The following is a 15166-nucleotide window of genomic DNA, read 5'->3' as shown; positions in this document are numbered from 1 at the left end:
GTTAACTTTAAATACCCACCACAGCTGCATGGGATTGACAGGTCTCCCCCTCTTGTGAACATAGGGAGAGACCTGTCAATCACCTAGAGAAGTGCTGGGAAGAGTCGGCCGGGGGCAGTGCTGGACTTGTCTTCTCCTCAGCTATGGTCCTTGGCTGGATTCTTAAAGTTTATTTTCTCTGAAATGCCAGCGCGCTTCAGAGAAAAATATACCTGGCTGTAATCGTGCAGCCAGGATCTGATTCGTGCTGTCCGTGGTTTTGGCAGCATAAATCAAAGATTAGTTCCTTTTAAAGGGGTTTCCCACTAAATGCATTTATTACCGGCTTTCAGTTTAGGTGATAAATGTATTATTGCTGGGGGTCTGACGACTGCCACTTCCATCATCAGCCACAAGAATGGGGTCCCAAAATCCCGTGTGTGACTGCAGTGGGACTCCTGTTCTTATCAATAGTCAATACGTAAAAAATTAATCCAGAGGTAAAATCCCTTTAGCTCCTTCCTGACGCAGCTAGTTTTAGCGATCCCAACCAGCGCAGACTTTCTGGAATGCTTCTACATATCCCAGAGATTATGTTTTTTCTTGACACATTGTACTTTGTGTTAGTGGTAAATTTTGGTCAATATGATTTGCATTTATTTATGAAAATTTAGAGAAATTTGCAATTTTTAAAACTTTAAATAAACCAGATAGTCCTACTGCACAAATTAGTTAATAAATACCATTTACCACAGCTAATGGCAACTGTAAAATGCTTACGGTAATTGTAAGTGCTAAACAGCTTAAGTACTTAATACAGGTCTACTTTATGTCAATGTCGTATTTGAAACACCCTTTTATTTGGTTTGAAGGGTTAAACGTTTACCAGCAATTTTAATTTTTTTTTTTTAATTCACAAAACCTAAGAGACTTTAAAGGGTCTATGTCAGAAAAAAAACTTGAAAACAATACCCTGTTTTAAAAACTGCACCCATCAAAGTTCTCAAAACCAAAATCAGGGAGATTGTTAACAGAAAACTGAATGAAATTTTTTTCCCACCTAACTGTAGCTTTAGTTACAATTTTTTTCATTTTCACGAGGGGTAGTAGGAGAAAAGAGGGATTTTTGGTACTCACCGTAAAATCTCTTTCTTGGAGCCTTCATTGGGGGACACAGGACCATGGGTGTATCCTGTTGTCGCTAGGAGGTTGACATTATGCAAAAAATTAAAATAGCTCCTCCTCCACATTATGCACCCACCTACAGGCACCAAGCTCACCAGTTAGTGGCTAGAGCAGTAGGAGAAGCACAAAATAACCAACTATGTAATGCCCAACGGGGCACAACCGTGAAAAACTAAATGAGATGCCCAACAGGACATATGTTCAAAAACAGGGAGGGTGCTGTGTCCCCCAATGAAGGCTCCAAGAAAGAGATTTTATGGTGAGTACCAAAAATCTCTCTCTCTCTATCGCTTCATTGGGGAACACAGGACCATGGGACGTCCCAAAGCAGTCCCTTGGGTGGGAGAACAGAAGATAGTCACAGACTAGGTCAGACTGCGGCAACTGCCGCCTGCAGGACCTTCTGTCCAAGACTGGCATCAGCCGAAGAATAAGTGTGGACCTTGTAAAACCTTAAAAAAGGTGTGAAGAGAAGACCACGCTGTGGCCTTGCAGATTTGTGAGGCCGAAGCCTGATGGCGGACCGCCCAAGAGGCCCCCACCGCCCTGGTGGAGTGAGCCCTTACTCCGGGAGGGGGAGGTTTGCCTGAGATGCGATGTGCCTCCAAGATGGTCGAAAGTATCCAAAGGGCGATGGTTGACTTGGAAGCAGGGAGACCCTTGCGATGCCCCTCAGGGATGACAAAAAGGGCATCCGAGCGCCGAAGGGAGGCCGTTCTGGAAAGGTACACACGTAGAGCTCTGACCAGGTCCAGTTTGTGCAGGGACTTCTCCCGTGGATGCACTGGAGCAGGGCAAAAGGAGGGCAAAACGATGTCCTCATTAATGTGAAAAGCGGAAACCACCTTTGGCAAAAAGGAAGGCACCGGCCTGAGCACTACTTTGTCTTGATGGAATACCAGAAAAGGCGACCTACAAGAGAGGGCTGCGAGTTCTGCGACCCTTCTAATAGAGGTAACAGCCACCAGAAAGGCCACCTTCCAGGAAAGGAGAGAGGATGGAATGTCCTGAATGGGTTCAAATGGAGGCTGTTGTAGGACGCTTAGGACCATATTAAGGTCCCATGGTTCCACTGGAGGGCGATAGGGGGGCGCCAGGTGGGCCACCCCTTGTAGAAACGTCCTGACCTGAGGACGGCTAGCTAAGTTACGTTGAAATAGAATGGACAAGGCCGAAACTTGGCCCTTGAGAGTGCTGAGAGATAGTCCCGCCTCTAGGCCAGACTGAAGAAAAGCCAAAATGACTGGCAAAGAAAAGGACATAGGAGTTAGCTGATGTTGTTCGCAGTGACGAAAAAAGGCTCCCCAAGTTCTGTGGTATATGCGCGAGGTAGCGGGTTTTCTGGCGTTAATTAGGGTCTGAATGACATTGTCAGTAAAGCCCGACGTCTTCAACACCGCGGCCTCAACGGCCATACCATTAAATTCAGAGAACGAGAACTCTGATGAAGAATAGGATCCTGGGAGAGGAGGTCCGGACGGTCTGGTAGTTTCCAGGGGGAGTCGACAAGCAGATATACCAGATCTGCGTACCAGACGCGTCTGGGCCAATCTGGGGCTACTAGGAGAACTGGTACTCCTTCTGTCTTGACCTTTTTGATGACTCGAGGGATCAAAAGGTAGAGGTGGAAAGAGATAGGGCAGTTGGAACTGTGACCATGATATGACTAGCGCGTCCTGGGCGATTGCTAGCGGATCACGGGACCGAGCTACAAAGGACGGAACTTTGTGGTTTAACCGGGACGCCATGAGGTCGACGTCCGGCGTGCCCCACCGTAAGCAGATTTGGTGAAACATCTCGGGATGGAGAGACCATTCTCCTGAGGCGAGGGCCTGCAGACTGAGAAAGTCGGCCGCCCAGTTGTCGACCCCTGGAATGTGGACTGCTGAGATTGCCGGGACCATCTTCTCGGCCCAAAGTAGCACTCTTGCCACCTCTTTTAGGACGGACTTGCTGCGCGTTCCTCCCTGTTGGTTTATGTATGCCACGGCCGTGGCATTGTCCGATTGTACACGGACTGGGAACCCTGCCAGGATCCTCTGCCAGTGACGCAACGCCAGGTAAATCGCCCTTATCTCCATAATGTTGATGGGAAGGGAGACTTCGTGGGGACTCCACCGGCCCTGGACCGTGTGTTGTAGAAAAACTGCCCCCCAGCCGATGAGACTGGCATCGGTCGTGACCACCTGCCAGCGAAGCAGAAGGAATGATCTCCCGGGTCTGAAGGAAGAAGGGCGGGACCACCAGGTTAGCGACCTGCCACCCTAACCGGGAGAGAGTGTTCAAGGTGATCTGGAGACTGTGGAGACAGTCCCTGAACGTGGGACCTTTGATTAACAGGTCGTCGAGGTAGGGGATGATTACAATTCCCCTTGTTCGAAGAATGGCCATAACCGTCGCCATCACCTTCGTGAAAACCCTCGGGGCTGTGGCGAGGCCGAAGGGGAGGGCAGTGAATTGGTAATGCGCGTTCTTGAAGGAAAAGCGGAGGGGTTAGGTTGAGCGAACTGACGAAAGGACCGGAACTGAAGGGGGCGTCTCCTAGGAAAAGGGCGTTTGGGTCTGGGCTGGGTGAAAGAGGTGCTCTTACCCCCAGTAGCATCAGATGGTCTAGCTTGGATCCAAACAGCCTGGAACCTTGAAAAGGAAGATTAGTTAGAGATCTTTTGGAAGCCGGGTCGGCGTTCCAGGCTTTAAGCCAAAGAATTCTACGTAAGGCAACGAGAGTATGGAAACCCGGGCTGAGCATGCAGAGGAGTCGAGGGACGCCGTAAGCAGATATTTTCCGGCGTGGCCGATCTGATCAGCTAAGTCGGCCAGATCGTCCGGGGAGGCCCCTGCTAGGATGCTGAGAACCAGAGTCTGAATCTGAAGCAGAGTTAGATCCCGGGGCGACCTCCGGGGAAGAGGTGTGAGACGCAGGGAGCATCTTGGAGTCTGGAGAGCTGGAGGATGAGCTTGCGTGAATCCGTTTCTGAGAACGTGCCGTCAGTCTGCCCCTGTGAGGAGGGGGCAGGGGTGCCTGCGAATCGTCTGTGGGGAAGTTCGGAGCGCTGGTGGCCATGGATAACATAGGCAAACGTTCTGGCAAGCGTTCTAAGACCTGCACCAGAGATTGAGAAACCTTGGTGAGGTCAGAGACAGACTGTGACATAGCAACAGCCCACTCCGGAGGGGGTTGCCACGTCCTGAGCGGCGGGGGGATCTTGGGGTGCCAGCATCGCGGGAGGTTTGCAGGTCGAGCAGAAGGCCGTAGTGAGACCCGCGGGCACTTAGTACCGCAAAGAGCACAGGCATAGTATGTGACAATGTGAGAGGGACGGACTGAGGGCTCCCTGGGTTTGGGCATATGTGCCTGACCAGGGATACTGCAGAGGGGAGCGCTGTGAGCAGGGAGGGGTGGGGGACAGAGCCTACCCGATCCTGCAGAGAAGCGGTCCCGTGTCCCCCTGAAGGCTCCGAAGGTGAGGCTGGAGCGGGTCACAGTAGGTGCCGACAGAGTAGGGAGCTGCGTGCGGCAGAGTGATGGCGTCGGTGCAGAGGACGCTCGTTGATAACGGAGCGCGCGAGGCTCCGATAGGCAGATGGGAAGGGGGGCGGGCTTGAGAGGCCCCCCGATGATAGGTCCGCGGAAGGCACGAGGGCGTGACGGAAGCGTCACTATGCTCCTCGGCCCTGGTAGGTCAAATAGGAGGAGGCGTATAGCCGTCGGAGCGGGAAAGCCCACCGGACACGGCCCCCCCCCCCCCCCCCCGACGGAGAAAAGCGCGGCAAATTTGAAGCGCATTATGGAGAAGAAGGAGGAAGTGGCCCAGGAAAGCGCTGTTAAGCGCCATGTTTGGAGAGGGGGAGGGGGAGGAAGGCAGGTAACACCGGGGGACTGGGACCTACAGCTGAAAGGCAGGGAAGTACCTGTCCTAGCGGGTCCGGGAAATGTCCCTTCCTTTCTCCTCCTGAGGGTGGTCTCAGGATGCCTTCCTGGATAGGGGGGGATCCTGGCTTTTCCTCCTTACCGCACTGTCCGGTCCTGGACAGTGCAGGAGACGGTGTCAGCCCCAGAAAACTGGGGGAAGGTCACCCGCAGGGACCACCGTCTCCCTCCCAGGCCGCTCCGAGGAGGGGGCTGGGGTGGGGAACAGGCTAGGACTGGCCACCGAAATCACCCTGAGACACCCTAAGGTGACAGGGGATAAGTCCTGCCCAGCGGGTCCAAGAGTGGGCGATGTGGGGGTAGCCACATTGCTCTCTCGGTCGCTAGTGGGTTAACAGGGGACGCAGTGTGCCCTGTTAGCCTGAAGAGCTGTATCTGAAAGAGAAAAAACAAACATTAATAAAACACATCAGAGTTGGATCAGTAGGATCCAGGTCTACCTCCTACAGACACTAAGCTTAAACTGGTGAGCTTGGTGCCTGTAGGTGGGTGCATACTGCGGAGGAGGAGCTATTTTCATTTTTTTGCATAGTGTCAACCTCTTAGCGACAGCAGCATACACCCATGGTCCTGTGTCCCCCAATGAAGCGATAGAGAAATGGATCCCATAATTTACTATGCAATTTCTCCCAAATGCAGTAATACCCCAAATGTGGTTGGAAAACACTGATTGGCCGCAAAGCCCGGCTCGTCAGGAGGGAGCAGTATTTGACTTCTGGAACGCAGATTGTCCTAGAATAGTTGGCAGACTCCATTGTACCTATGGTGCCAGAACATCAGAAAGTGTTTCTCAGGAACAAACACGCAGTTAGTGTTGCTGAGTAAAAATTGCAAAAATGCCATCTTCATGCCCAATGCACTGTGCCCAGCTTGTGCTTCTGGGGGGGACACACTGAAAATTCAGCAAGGATGGGGGATATCGCTGGAGTTTTATGGGGGTGCCATGTAACTTTCCAGAGCATTTGAGCTACTAATAACTGGGGAATCCCCCAAAAAATTCTGTGGACGGATGATGGACCTGAGTGGGGATTCTTTTCTTTGGTGGGTAGAGTTAAAGTTTTACTGGTAATGTTTTGGGGTGAAATTCGTTTACCCCACAAGGAGAATTGTGTTCCCCAGGATGAGCTTCCTATGTTGAAAGGGAACAGAGTACGAAAAAATACAAAATTCAGGAATTATTTTTATTTATTGTTTTTTAAAGCCGCTCACCATGCAGGAAAAAAGCATAAGACAAATTTATTTTGATCAAAATTATGTTAACTAAATACCATTTATTATTTATTATTTTTGCACTGTGCAATTTATACATCTACTTTCAGCTATTTGGGTATTTTTCTTGTTCTAGGTTTCTCTAAATTTATTCTTCAGGTCAGTACAATTACAGCAATACCAGATTTATATAGTTTTTTTTTTATACTTTGCTACCTTTGCGCAGTAAAATGATCACCCTCCATCTAACAATAACTTAGATGCAGCATTTGCTATTGACCGCAGCATCTAGAAGGTTATATAGCCAGGATCGATGCTGGTGTTGACCCTGGCTGTTACTGAAGGAGCTCCCGGGGGGGGGAATCACACTCCTGTGCCCACACAATCACCATGATGTACTAGTATGTGTATTTCCAGGAACCATTTCCCAAATTGGACGTACCAGTATGTGGCCTCCTACAAGCAGCCAGAATTCCTATGTTTATACCTGCGTCTATGTAGAGGATTTACATTTCTGTATCAGAAAAACTCAGCTCTGATTAATGGATAAGCAAATATATACCACAGTGAATAAAGCTGCAGTACTTCCTTTTGATCAGTAGATGGCACTCTGTATTATTATATTTAGAGCACAATTGATTCCATGGTGCTCTATGGTGATTCTACGACTTGTGATCTAGGGACATAAGTTATGAAGCATTGTGGTCATCATCTCCCCCCTTACGGCACAGTTCTCCCATTTTATCATGAACTACTGTATTACCTGTACTTGGTCTGCTTCAGTTCACTTATGACCTGTGCCAGCTGAGAATGTGTCCTGGATGCGTAAATGATCTTGGGGATGTCGCTGTAGTATGCTGTAAAATCAAGAAGTATCTATGGGTAAGCCCGCAATGTGCACCTCCTTTTTGTTCATCTATGATATATTAGTAGGTTGTTAATATAGCTGTGTGTTCCGTTATGTTTATGTGGCCACCTATGGTTCCAAATCTATTTGTTTCTTGTAGATTTTTGTGAGAATGCGGTTTGGCCCCTTTCACATGTCCGTGTCTCCTGTACGTATAGCATCCATTTTCACACATAATGGATCCGAACGTATGGTATCTATTAAAATCTATGGTAATTTTCACATGGACTGTGTGTACCACACGGATACATGCCCGTTTTTTTCCAGGCCGCATGGATGACAAGGGCCAATACAAGTCAATGGGTCCGTGTAAATACGTACAACACATGGATGACATCCGTGTGCCGTCGTGTTACACGTACTGGTCGCCGGGCCCCATGCAGCACTGCATGGCCCAGAAGTGGTTGTTTGTAAAGCCTATTGTGTGTCAAAACGAGGCTTTGTATGGCGGATTCAATCGAATTTGTTGGAGTCGCTGGACTACATCAGACCTGCATGGGATTTTTTTTCTTTTTTAATAAATTGGTGAACCAGGGAAAGTGTGGGAGAGTGTTTATTTCAATAAAGTATTTTTTTTGTGTGGGTTTCCTTTTATTTCTGGGTTAGTAATGGGGGTGTCTGATACACGCCTCTCCATTACCAACACCAGGGCTTGATGTCAGCTGTGTTTTTGTACAGTTCACAGCTGACATCACACAAGCACCATTACCCCCAGAGGCAGCAGGCCATTTGATACACTGCCGATTTTGCAAGTTTTCCCACCTATAAAGAATGGAGAGGCCTGTTATTTTTATTGTAGGTAGAGACAGAATCTAAAAATAAAAAAGAGAAAATCACATTGTATGATTTTTAAATAATTAAATTGCATTTTATTACATGAAATAAGTATTGTATCAAATACTTATTTTCCCCATTGTATGTTGCCCATGAGCTGAGGGGCCTGGTGTCAGCGCTGGTATTGCCTCCCCCCGTCCATTATCGCACGTTCAATTGCATCGGCATCCTGGAGGCTGCTCCCTCCTCCATCATCCTTCCTCTGCGTCTAACGTGAGATGTGCGGTGATTCAGAGCGCTCGCTGCAGAGACCAGAACAGCGGTAGAACGAGGAGAGGTGAGTATTGTGGAGGGCTGCGGGGAGAGCGCGTCACACCTCGCCGAGGACTGCGGGGAGAGCGCGTCACACCTCGCCGAGGACTGCGGGGAGAGCGCGTCACACCTCGCCGAGGACTGCGGGGAGAGCGCGTCACACCTCGCCGAGGACTGCGGGGAGAGCGCGTCACACCTCGCCGAGGACTGCGGGGAGAGCGCGTCACACCTCGCCGAGGACTGCGTGGAGAGCGCGTCACACCTCGCCGAGGACTGCGGGGAGAGAGCGTCACACCTCGCCGAGGACTGCGGGGAGAGAGCGTCACACCTCGCCGAGGACTGCGGGGAGAGAGCGTCACAACTCGCCGAGGACTGCGGGGAGAGCGCGTCACACCTCGCCGAGGACTGCGGGGAGAGCGCGTCACACCTCGCCGAGGACTGCGGGGAGAGCGCGTCACACCTCGCCGAGGACTGCGGGGAGAGCGCGTCACACCTCGCCGAGGACTGCGGGGAGAGAACGTCACACCTTATGGAGGACTGCGGGGAGAGGGCGTTACACCTTATGGAGGACTGCGGGGAGAGGGCGTTACACCTTATGGAGGACTGCGGGGAGAGCGCGTTACACCTTATGGAGGACTGCGGGGAGAGCGCGTTACACCTTATGGAGGACTGCGGGGAGAGCGCGTTACACCTTATGGAGGACTGCGGGGAGAGCGCGTTACACCTTATGGAGGACTGCGGGGAGAGCGCGTTACACCTTATGGAGGACTGCGGGGAGAGCGCGTTACACCTTATGGAGGACTATGGGGAGAGCGCGTTACACCTTATGGAGGACTATGGGGAGAGCGCGTTACACCTTATGGAGGACTATGGGGAGCGCGTTACACCTTATGGAGGACTATGGGGAGCGCGTTACACCTTATGGAGGACTATGGGGAGCGCGTTACACCTTATGGAGGACTATGGGGAGCGCGTTACACCTTATGGAGGACTATGGGGAGCGCGTTACACCTTATGGAGGACTATGGGGAGCGCGTTACACCTTATGGAGGACTATGGGGAGCGCGTTACACCTTATGGAGGACTATGGGGAGCGCGTTACACCTTATGGAGGACTATGGGGAGCGCGTTACACCTTATGGAGGACTATGGGGAGCGCGCTACACCTTATGGAGGACTATGGGGAGCGCGCTACACCTTATGGAGGACTATGGGGAGCGCGTTACATCTTATGGAGGACTATGGGGAGCGCGTTACACCTTATGGAAGACTATGGGGAGCGCGTTACACCTTATGGAGGACTATGGGGAGTGCTTTATACTACATGCAGGACTGCAATATACTATATGGGGAGCTATATGGGGGCTATTATAATATTTGGAGGGCAATGTGGGGGCCATTATACTGTATGCAAGCAATTATAGAGTGTGAAGGTTTTTCTGCAGTCTGTCATACTGTGTGGGGGCCATTACACTGTTTGGAAGGCTAGTGGTGGCCATTATACTGTGTGGGGCCATTATACTGCATGAAGGGCTGTGTGGGCATCACAGCTGGGAGATCATACTTTGTTGGGGTCACCATACTTTGCCGGCGGAGTTGAGGTGGGGTACAGTGAGGTCATCATACTGTGCGTGTGGAGGAATTCACTGTGGTGGCATCATACAGTGTTTGTGTGGCACTTTTGTTGGCATCAAACTTTACGGGTGCAATGAAAGGGGAATCTAGGGCTTCAGTAGGAGGAAGATTACTTTGCAAAGGCTGCAAGGATGTGAGATATGCTCTTCTGTGACCCCGCTGAATATTATTTTTTTTTAGGGGGTAGGGGTGGTGGCATTTAGAACTTCCGCTTTGGGGCCCCATGATTTCTATGTACGCCCATGATTACCCAGATTGCCAACACATCCTCAGCTGCCCACTTCTGGGGCAGCTGAGGGCTAATATTTTTAGGTTGGGAAGGGCCCAATAACCAGGGACCTTCTCAGCTTGATGATATCAGCTCTCAGCTGTGTGCTTTACCTTTGCTGGTTACCAAAGATGGGGGAGACCCCATATCATTTTTTTCATTTATTAGGTTAGCAGAAAGCTGTACAATAAGCTACACATGCAAAGCACAAATTATATATCTGACGGATATCTATCTATTATCTTTGCACATCTTTATCACATAAAATTTAGTAATTTATTGAATGCATTTTATTCCAGTTCGTTTCACACACAGAAGGCCAACAGAAAGCCACATGGATAGTAAAAAGGGACCGTTTCAAGAGAACGTTTTTTAAAGCGGACATGTGAAGGGGCCTTACACAGTGAGAGAATCGCATGTCACAAATTCTCCTCCTCTCCATGCAGTCTGTCAGCCCCGTCTCTAGGGGTCATTTCTAGCGTCTCTCTCTCATTCAAGTGTTCATGGTTTCAAAGACCTAGATCAGGGCTCTAGCTGTGACCTAGACTAAAGCCCCCATCTCACATAGAGAGATCGCTAGCGAGATCACTGCTGAGTCACGGTTTTGGTGTCGCAACAGCGACCTCACCAGCGATGTCGCTATGTGTGACACTTTGCAGCGATCAGGCCCCTGCTGTGAGGTCGCTGATCGCTGCAGAATGTAACCATGATAAACAGCGGGTTACTAGGTGCGCGTGTGCCCCTAGTAACCCACTGTTTATCATGGTTACCAGCCTGCATCAGCAGGCTGGTAACCAGGAGCAGGACATCATGGAAAGATTCTTTCCACGATGTCGCTGCTCCCCTGATCGCTGGTGAGCCTGCCTGTTTGACAGCTCACCAGCAACCACATAGCGACGCAGCAACGATCCCTGACAGGTCATATCGTTGTCGGGATCGCTGTAGCGTCGCTAAGTGTGACGGGGCCTTGAGATATCACCCATGGAAGTGAGAACTGCTGACAAACATGCAGGTCTAACATTAACCCAAGATATCTAAGTCTCGAGTGCAACTAGAGATTAAGATCTTTAAAAAGAGCCCTGGATCTCAGCCCTATCTGTGATCTAGGCATGGGTAGCCAGGACATACAAGCTTGGCTACGAATGAGCCTACCTGTAAGAATGTATAATATACATGCTTGGCAGGAAAGGGTTAGAATGCATCAGTCAGTTGTCCAGGCTATTTAGTTCACAATGAATTGAGTAGAATTTAAAAAGCCCTCCGTAAGAAGTTTTAGGACTGTACAAGGGTTTAGAGTCTCTGGATTCACTGAAAGGGCTGATTTTATGAAAGAGGTCTAGTGACACTGATTTGCAGGACCTGGTCCAGCAGCCACGTCACTAATCTGTGCCACTTCCTAGCTGACGGCATCCGTGGCTCTTGTTTTGATTATCTGGCCTGGTGCGATGTCAACATTGCGGAGTGATGCGACATATGATGTCGCTCCATGCCGGCTGATCAAAAGAAAAGCCTCAGATGCTGTCAGATAAGAGGCAGCCCGGCCCTCAGGGCTCCTATCCAAAGGCCACAGATTATGGACGTGGCCGCTGGTCCAGGTCCTGCAAATTGATTAGCACCAACTCTAATTCAGATATGATATCTTGGATCGCCATGGTAAGGAATTAAAATAAACTTTATTAGGAAGATTCAGAACTTTAGAGAATGTCGCCACTGGTGCAACAAACTGATCGCTCTCAGTCAAAGCAAATAGCCAATCTTGGTGCTGAAAGCCCTAGCTAGATATTCATTCTCCCTGCAGGAGCCATATTGTCTGCTAGAACAAGCACCATAATACAGAGCTCTGGCTCATAAGTGACATCCATATGCCCCATTATTATCATGGGACAACCTCTTTCAACCCTAGACAACCCCAACATATTGCAGCTTCGCTCATACTCACCTTAATAAAACTGGGCATTATTAGAGATTAATTTCTGCGGGGGTCACTTTTCCCTTGAATCACACGGACCAATCACAAGTAGGATGCGTCCCCCTGGTGAAAAAGAAATACGCCCCAGAAGTTAAGAACATGCCTTCTCCTGTGTGACATAATGATAGACAGCCCTGATTTCTGCAGTTACTGTGAAGTATAGGGCGGAGTTCAGTGTGATTACAAACACTTTTAGTTTTCATCTCACAGCAGTCAGTGTGGGGGAAAGTGGAGTACAGCTGAGTTAAGTGTGATTACAAACACTTCTGCAGTTCTCCTTTCACAGTACAGTCAGCTCTGCTAATCCACTCCTCCCACACTGACTGTCCAGAGATGAAAGTTGGAGGTGTTTGTAAACACACTCAGCTCTGCTGTACTCTACATGGTAACTGCAGAGATCAGGGCTGTCTGTGGTCACGTTGCAAGAGAAGGCATGTTTTTCTGACCTTCTGGAGGAGTGTTCTTTTATTTCACCTGACTGACGCCTCCAGCATGTGATTCGTCAACCTCATACAGGGGAAAAAGTACACACATCATAAATTATAACTAAAACTTTACAAGCTAGTATCCCTGGAATATAGAGTAGAAATTGAAAACAAAAATGTTTATAAATCAGCAGTGTAGCCACTATTCCATAATGTGGCCAGTTTAACATGCTCAAACTTGTAAAAGGCCTTTTTGTTAGCGACAAATTATATATATATATATATATATATATATATATATAAGGTCTGGCACATATAAAATATGGATGGCCTCCATGACCCTCATACTCTGTCACAGAACCACCATCTTGTACCTGAACTCTGTCCACCCGATTCTCCGCTCCCCCAGTCTGCGGTTGGTCTGTCGGGAAACAGCTCTGCTCCGTGCATGCGCTCTTGGATTTTACGTGCAGTGATGCTATCCTTAAAATGCTGGCGCCAAGCTAAGGTGGCACAGAGTAAACACAGTGTCTTTCCAGTGCCGGTGGGACTCTCCAGGACACCATTGACCCCCTGACAACAAATGAGTAACAAGAAAAGGATTAATACTGGAGAATTCTCCCTTTGTGCAAGCTCCTCCTAAGTGTCTGCTATTCTATGCTATCCATTAGCCATCGGACTCCAAAACACAGCGGTTGTCAGTCTTAATACAAGCCCCCCAGATGTGTCTCAAAAGTGTGAGCCCCAACAATTGTGCTTTACTAATGTAAGCCTCCACAGCTGCGCATCACTAGTACAAGCCTCCACAGCTGCGCATCACTAGTACAAGCCTCCACAGCTGCGCATCACTAGTACAAGCCTCCACAGCTGCGCATCACTAGTACAAGCCTCCACAGCTGCGCATCACTAGTGTAAGCCTCCAGAGCTGTGCATCACTAGTGTAAGCCTCCAGAGCTGTGCATCACTAGTGTAAGCCTCCAGAGCTGTGCATCACTAGTGTAAGCCTCCAGAGCTGTGCATCACTAGTGTAAGCCTCCAGAGCTGTGCATCACTAGTGTAAGCCTCCAGAGCTGTGCATCACTAGTGTAAGCCTCCAGAGCTGTGCATCACTAGTGTAAGCCTCCAGAGCTGTGCATCACTAGTGTAAGCCTCCAGAGCTGTGCATCACTAGTGTAAGCCTCCAGAGCTGTGCATCACTAGTGTAAGCCTCCAGAGCTGTGCATCACTAGTGCAAGCCTCCAGAGCTGTGCATTACAAGTACAAGCCTCCACAGCTGTGCATCACTAGTGTAAGTCTCCACAGCTGTGCATCACTAGTGTAAGTCTCCACAGCTGTGCATCACTAGTGTAAGTCTCCACAGCTGTGCATCACTAGTGTAAGCCACCACAGCTGTGCATCACTAGTGTAAGCCTCCAGATCTGCGCATCACTAGTGCAAGTTCCAACAGCTGCACAACACTAGTACAAGCCACCACAGCTGTGCATCACTAGTGTAAGCCTCCAGATCTGCGCATCACTAGTGCAAGTTCCCACAGCTGCGCAACACTAGTACAAGCCTCCAGAGCTGTGCATCACTAGTGTAAGCCTCCAGAGCTGTGCATCACTAGTGTAAGCCTCCAGAGCTGTGCATCTCTAGTGTAAGCCTCCAGAGCTGTGCATCACTAGTGTAAGCCTCCTGAGCTGTGCATCACTAGTGTAAGCCTCCAGAGCTGTGCATCACTAGTGTAAGCCTCCAGAGCTGTGCATCACTAGTGTAAGCCTCCAGAGCTGTGCATCAATAGTGTAAGCCTCCAGAGCTGTGCATCAATAGTGTAAGCCTCCAGAGCTGTGCATCAATAGTGTAAGCCTCCAGAGCTGTGCATCAATAGCGTAAGCCTCCAGAGCTGTGCATCAATAGCGTAAGCCTCCAGAGCTGTGCATCAATAGCGTAAGCCTCCACAGCTGCGCATCACTAGCGTAAGCCTCCACAGCTGCGCATCACTAGCGTAAGCCTCCACAGCTGCGCATCACTAGCGTAAGCCTCCACAGCTGCGCATCACTAGCGTAAGCCTCCACAGCTGCGCATCACTAGCGTAAGCCTCCACAGCTGCGCATCACTAGCGTAAGCCTCCACAGCTGCGCATCACTAGTGTAAGCCTCCACAGCTGTGCTTCACTAGTGTAAGCCTCCACAGCTGTGCATCACTAGTGTAAGCCTCCACAGCTGTGCATCACTAGTGTAAGCCTCCACAGCTGTGCATCACTAGTGTAAGCCTCCACAGCTGTGCATCACTAGTGTAAGCCTCCACAGCTGTGCATCACTAGTGTAAGCCTCCACAGCTGTGCATCACTAGTGTAAGCCTCCACAGCTGTGCAACACTAGTGTAAGCCTCCAGAGCTGTGCATCACTAGTGTAAGCCTCCAGAGCTGCGCATCACTAGTGTAAGCCTCCAGAGCTACGCATCACTAGTGTAAGCCTCCTCATGTGTGCATCACTAGTGTAAGCCTCCACAGCTGTGCATCACTAGTGTAAGCCTCCAGAGCTGTGCATCACTAGTGTAAGCCTCCAGAGCTGTGCATCACTAGTGTAAGCCT

General features: G+C 49.7%; 2 protein-coding genes across 2 annotated transcripts in view; both read right to left on the bottom strand.

Annotated features, from left to right (window-relative positions):
- TNFRSF6B (TNF receptor superfamily member 6b) overlaps positions 1-15166 on the bottom strand; it is a 253607-nt gene that overhangs the window by 125920 nt on the left and 112521 nt on the right. The window lies entirely within an intron of this gene.
- RTEL1 (regulator of telomere elongation helicase 1) overlaps positions 1-15166 on the bottom strand; it is a 113301-nt gene that overhangs the window by 96638 nt on the left and 1497 nt on the right. Inside the window, exons 2-3 of the mRNA XM_073682869.1 lie at positions 12969-13167; positions 7068-7161 (exon numbers count right to left, since the gene is read on the bottom strand). Coding sequence (XP_073538970.1) covers positions 7068-7161; positions 12969-13167 — 293 coding nt within the window. The remainder of the gene's footprint in view (positions 1-7067; positions 7162-12968; positions 13168-15166) is intronic.

Source organism: Phyllobates terribilis, unplaced genomic scaffold, assembly GCF_046119375.1.
Source record: "Phyllobates terribilis strain yellow unplaced genomic scaffold, ASM4611937v1 Scaffold_5__5_contigs__length_657084704, whole genome shotgun sequence".
NCBI classification, from domain to species: Eukaryota; Metazoa; Chordata; class Amphibia; order Anura; family Dendrobatidae; genus Phyllobates; species Phyllobates terribilis.
Note: the sequence above shows the minus strand (reverse complement) of the source record. Positions and strands in the feature narration are given on the sequence as shown.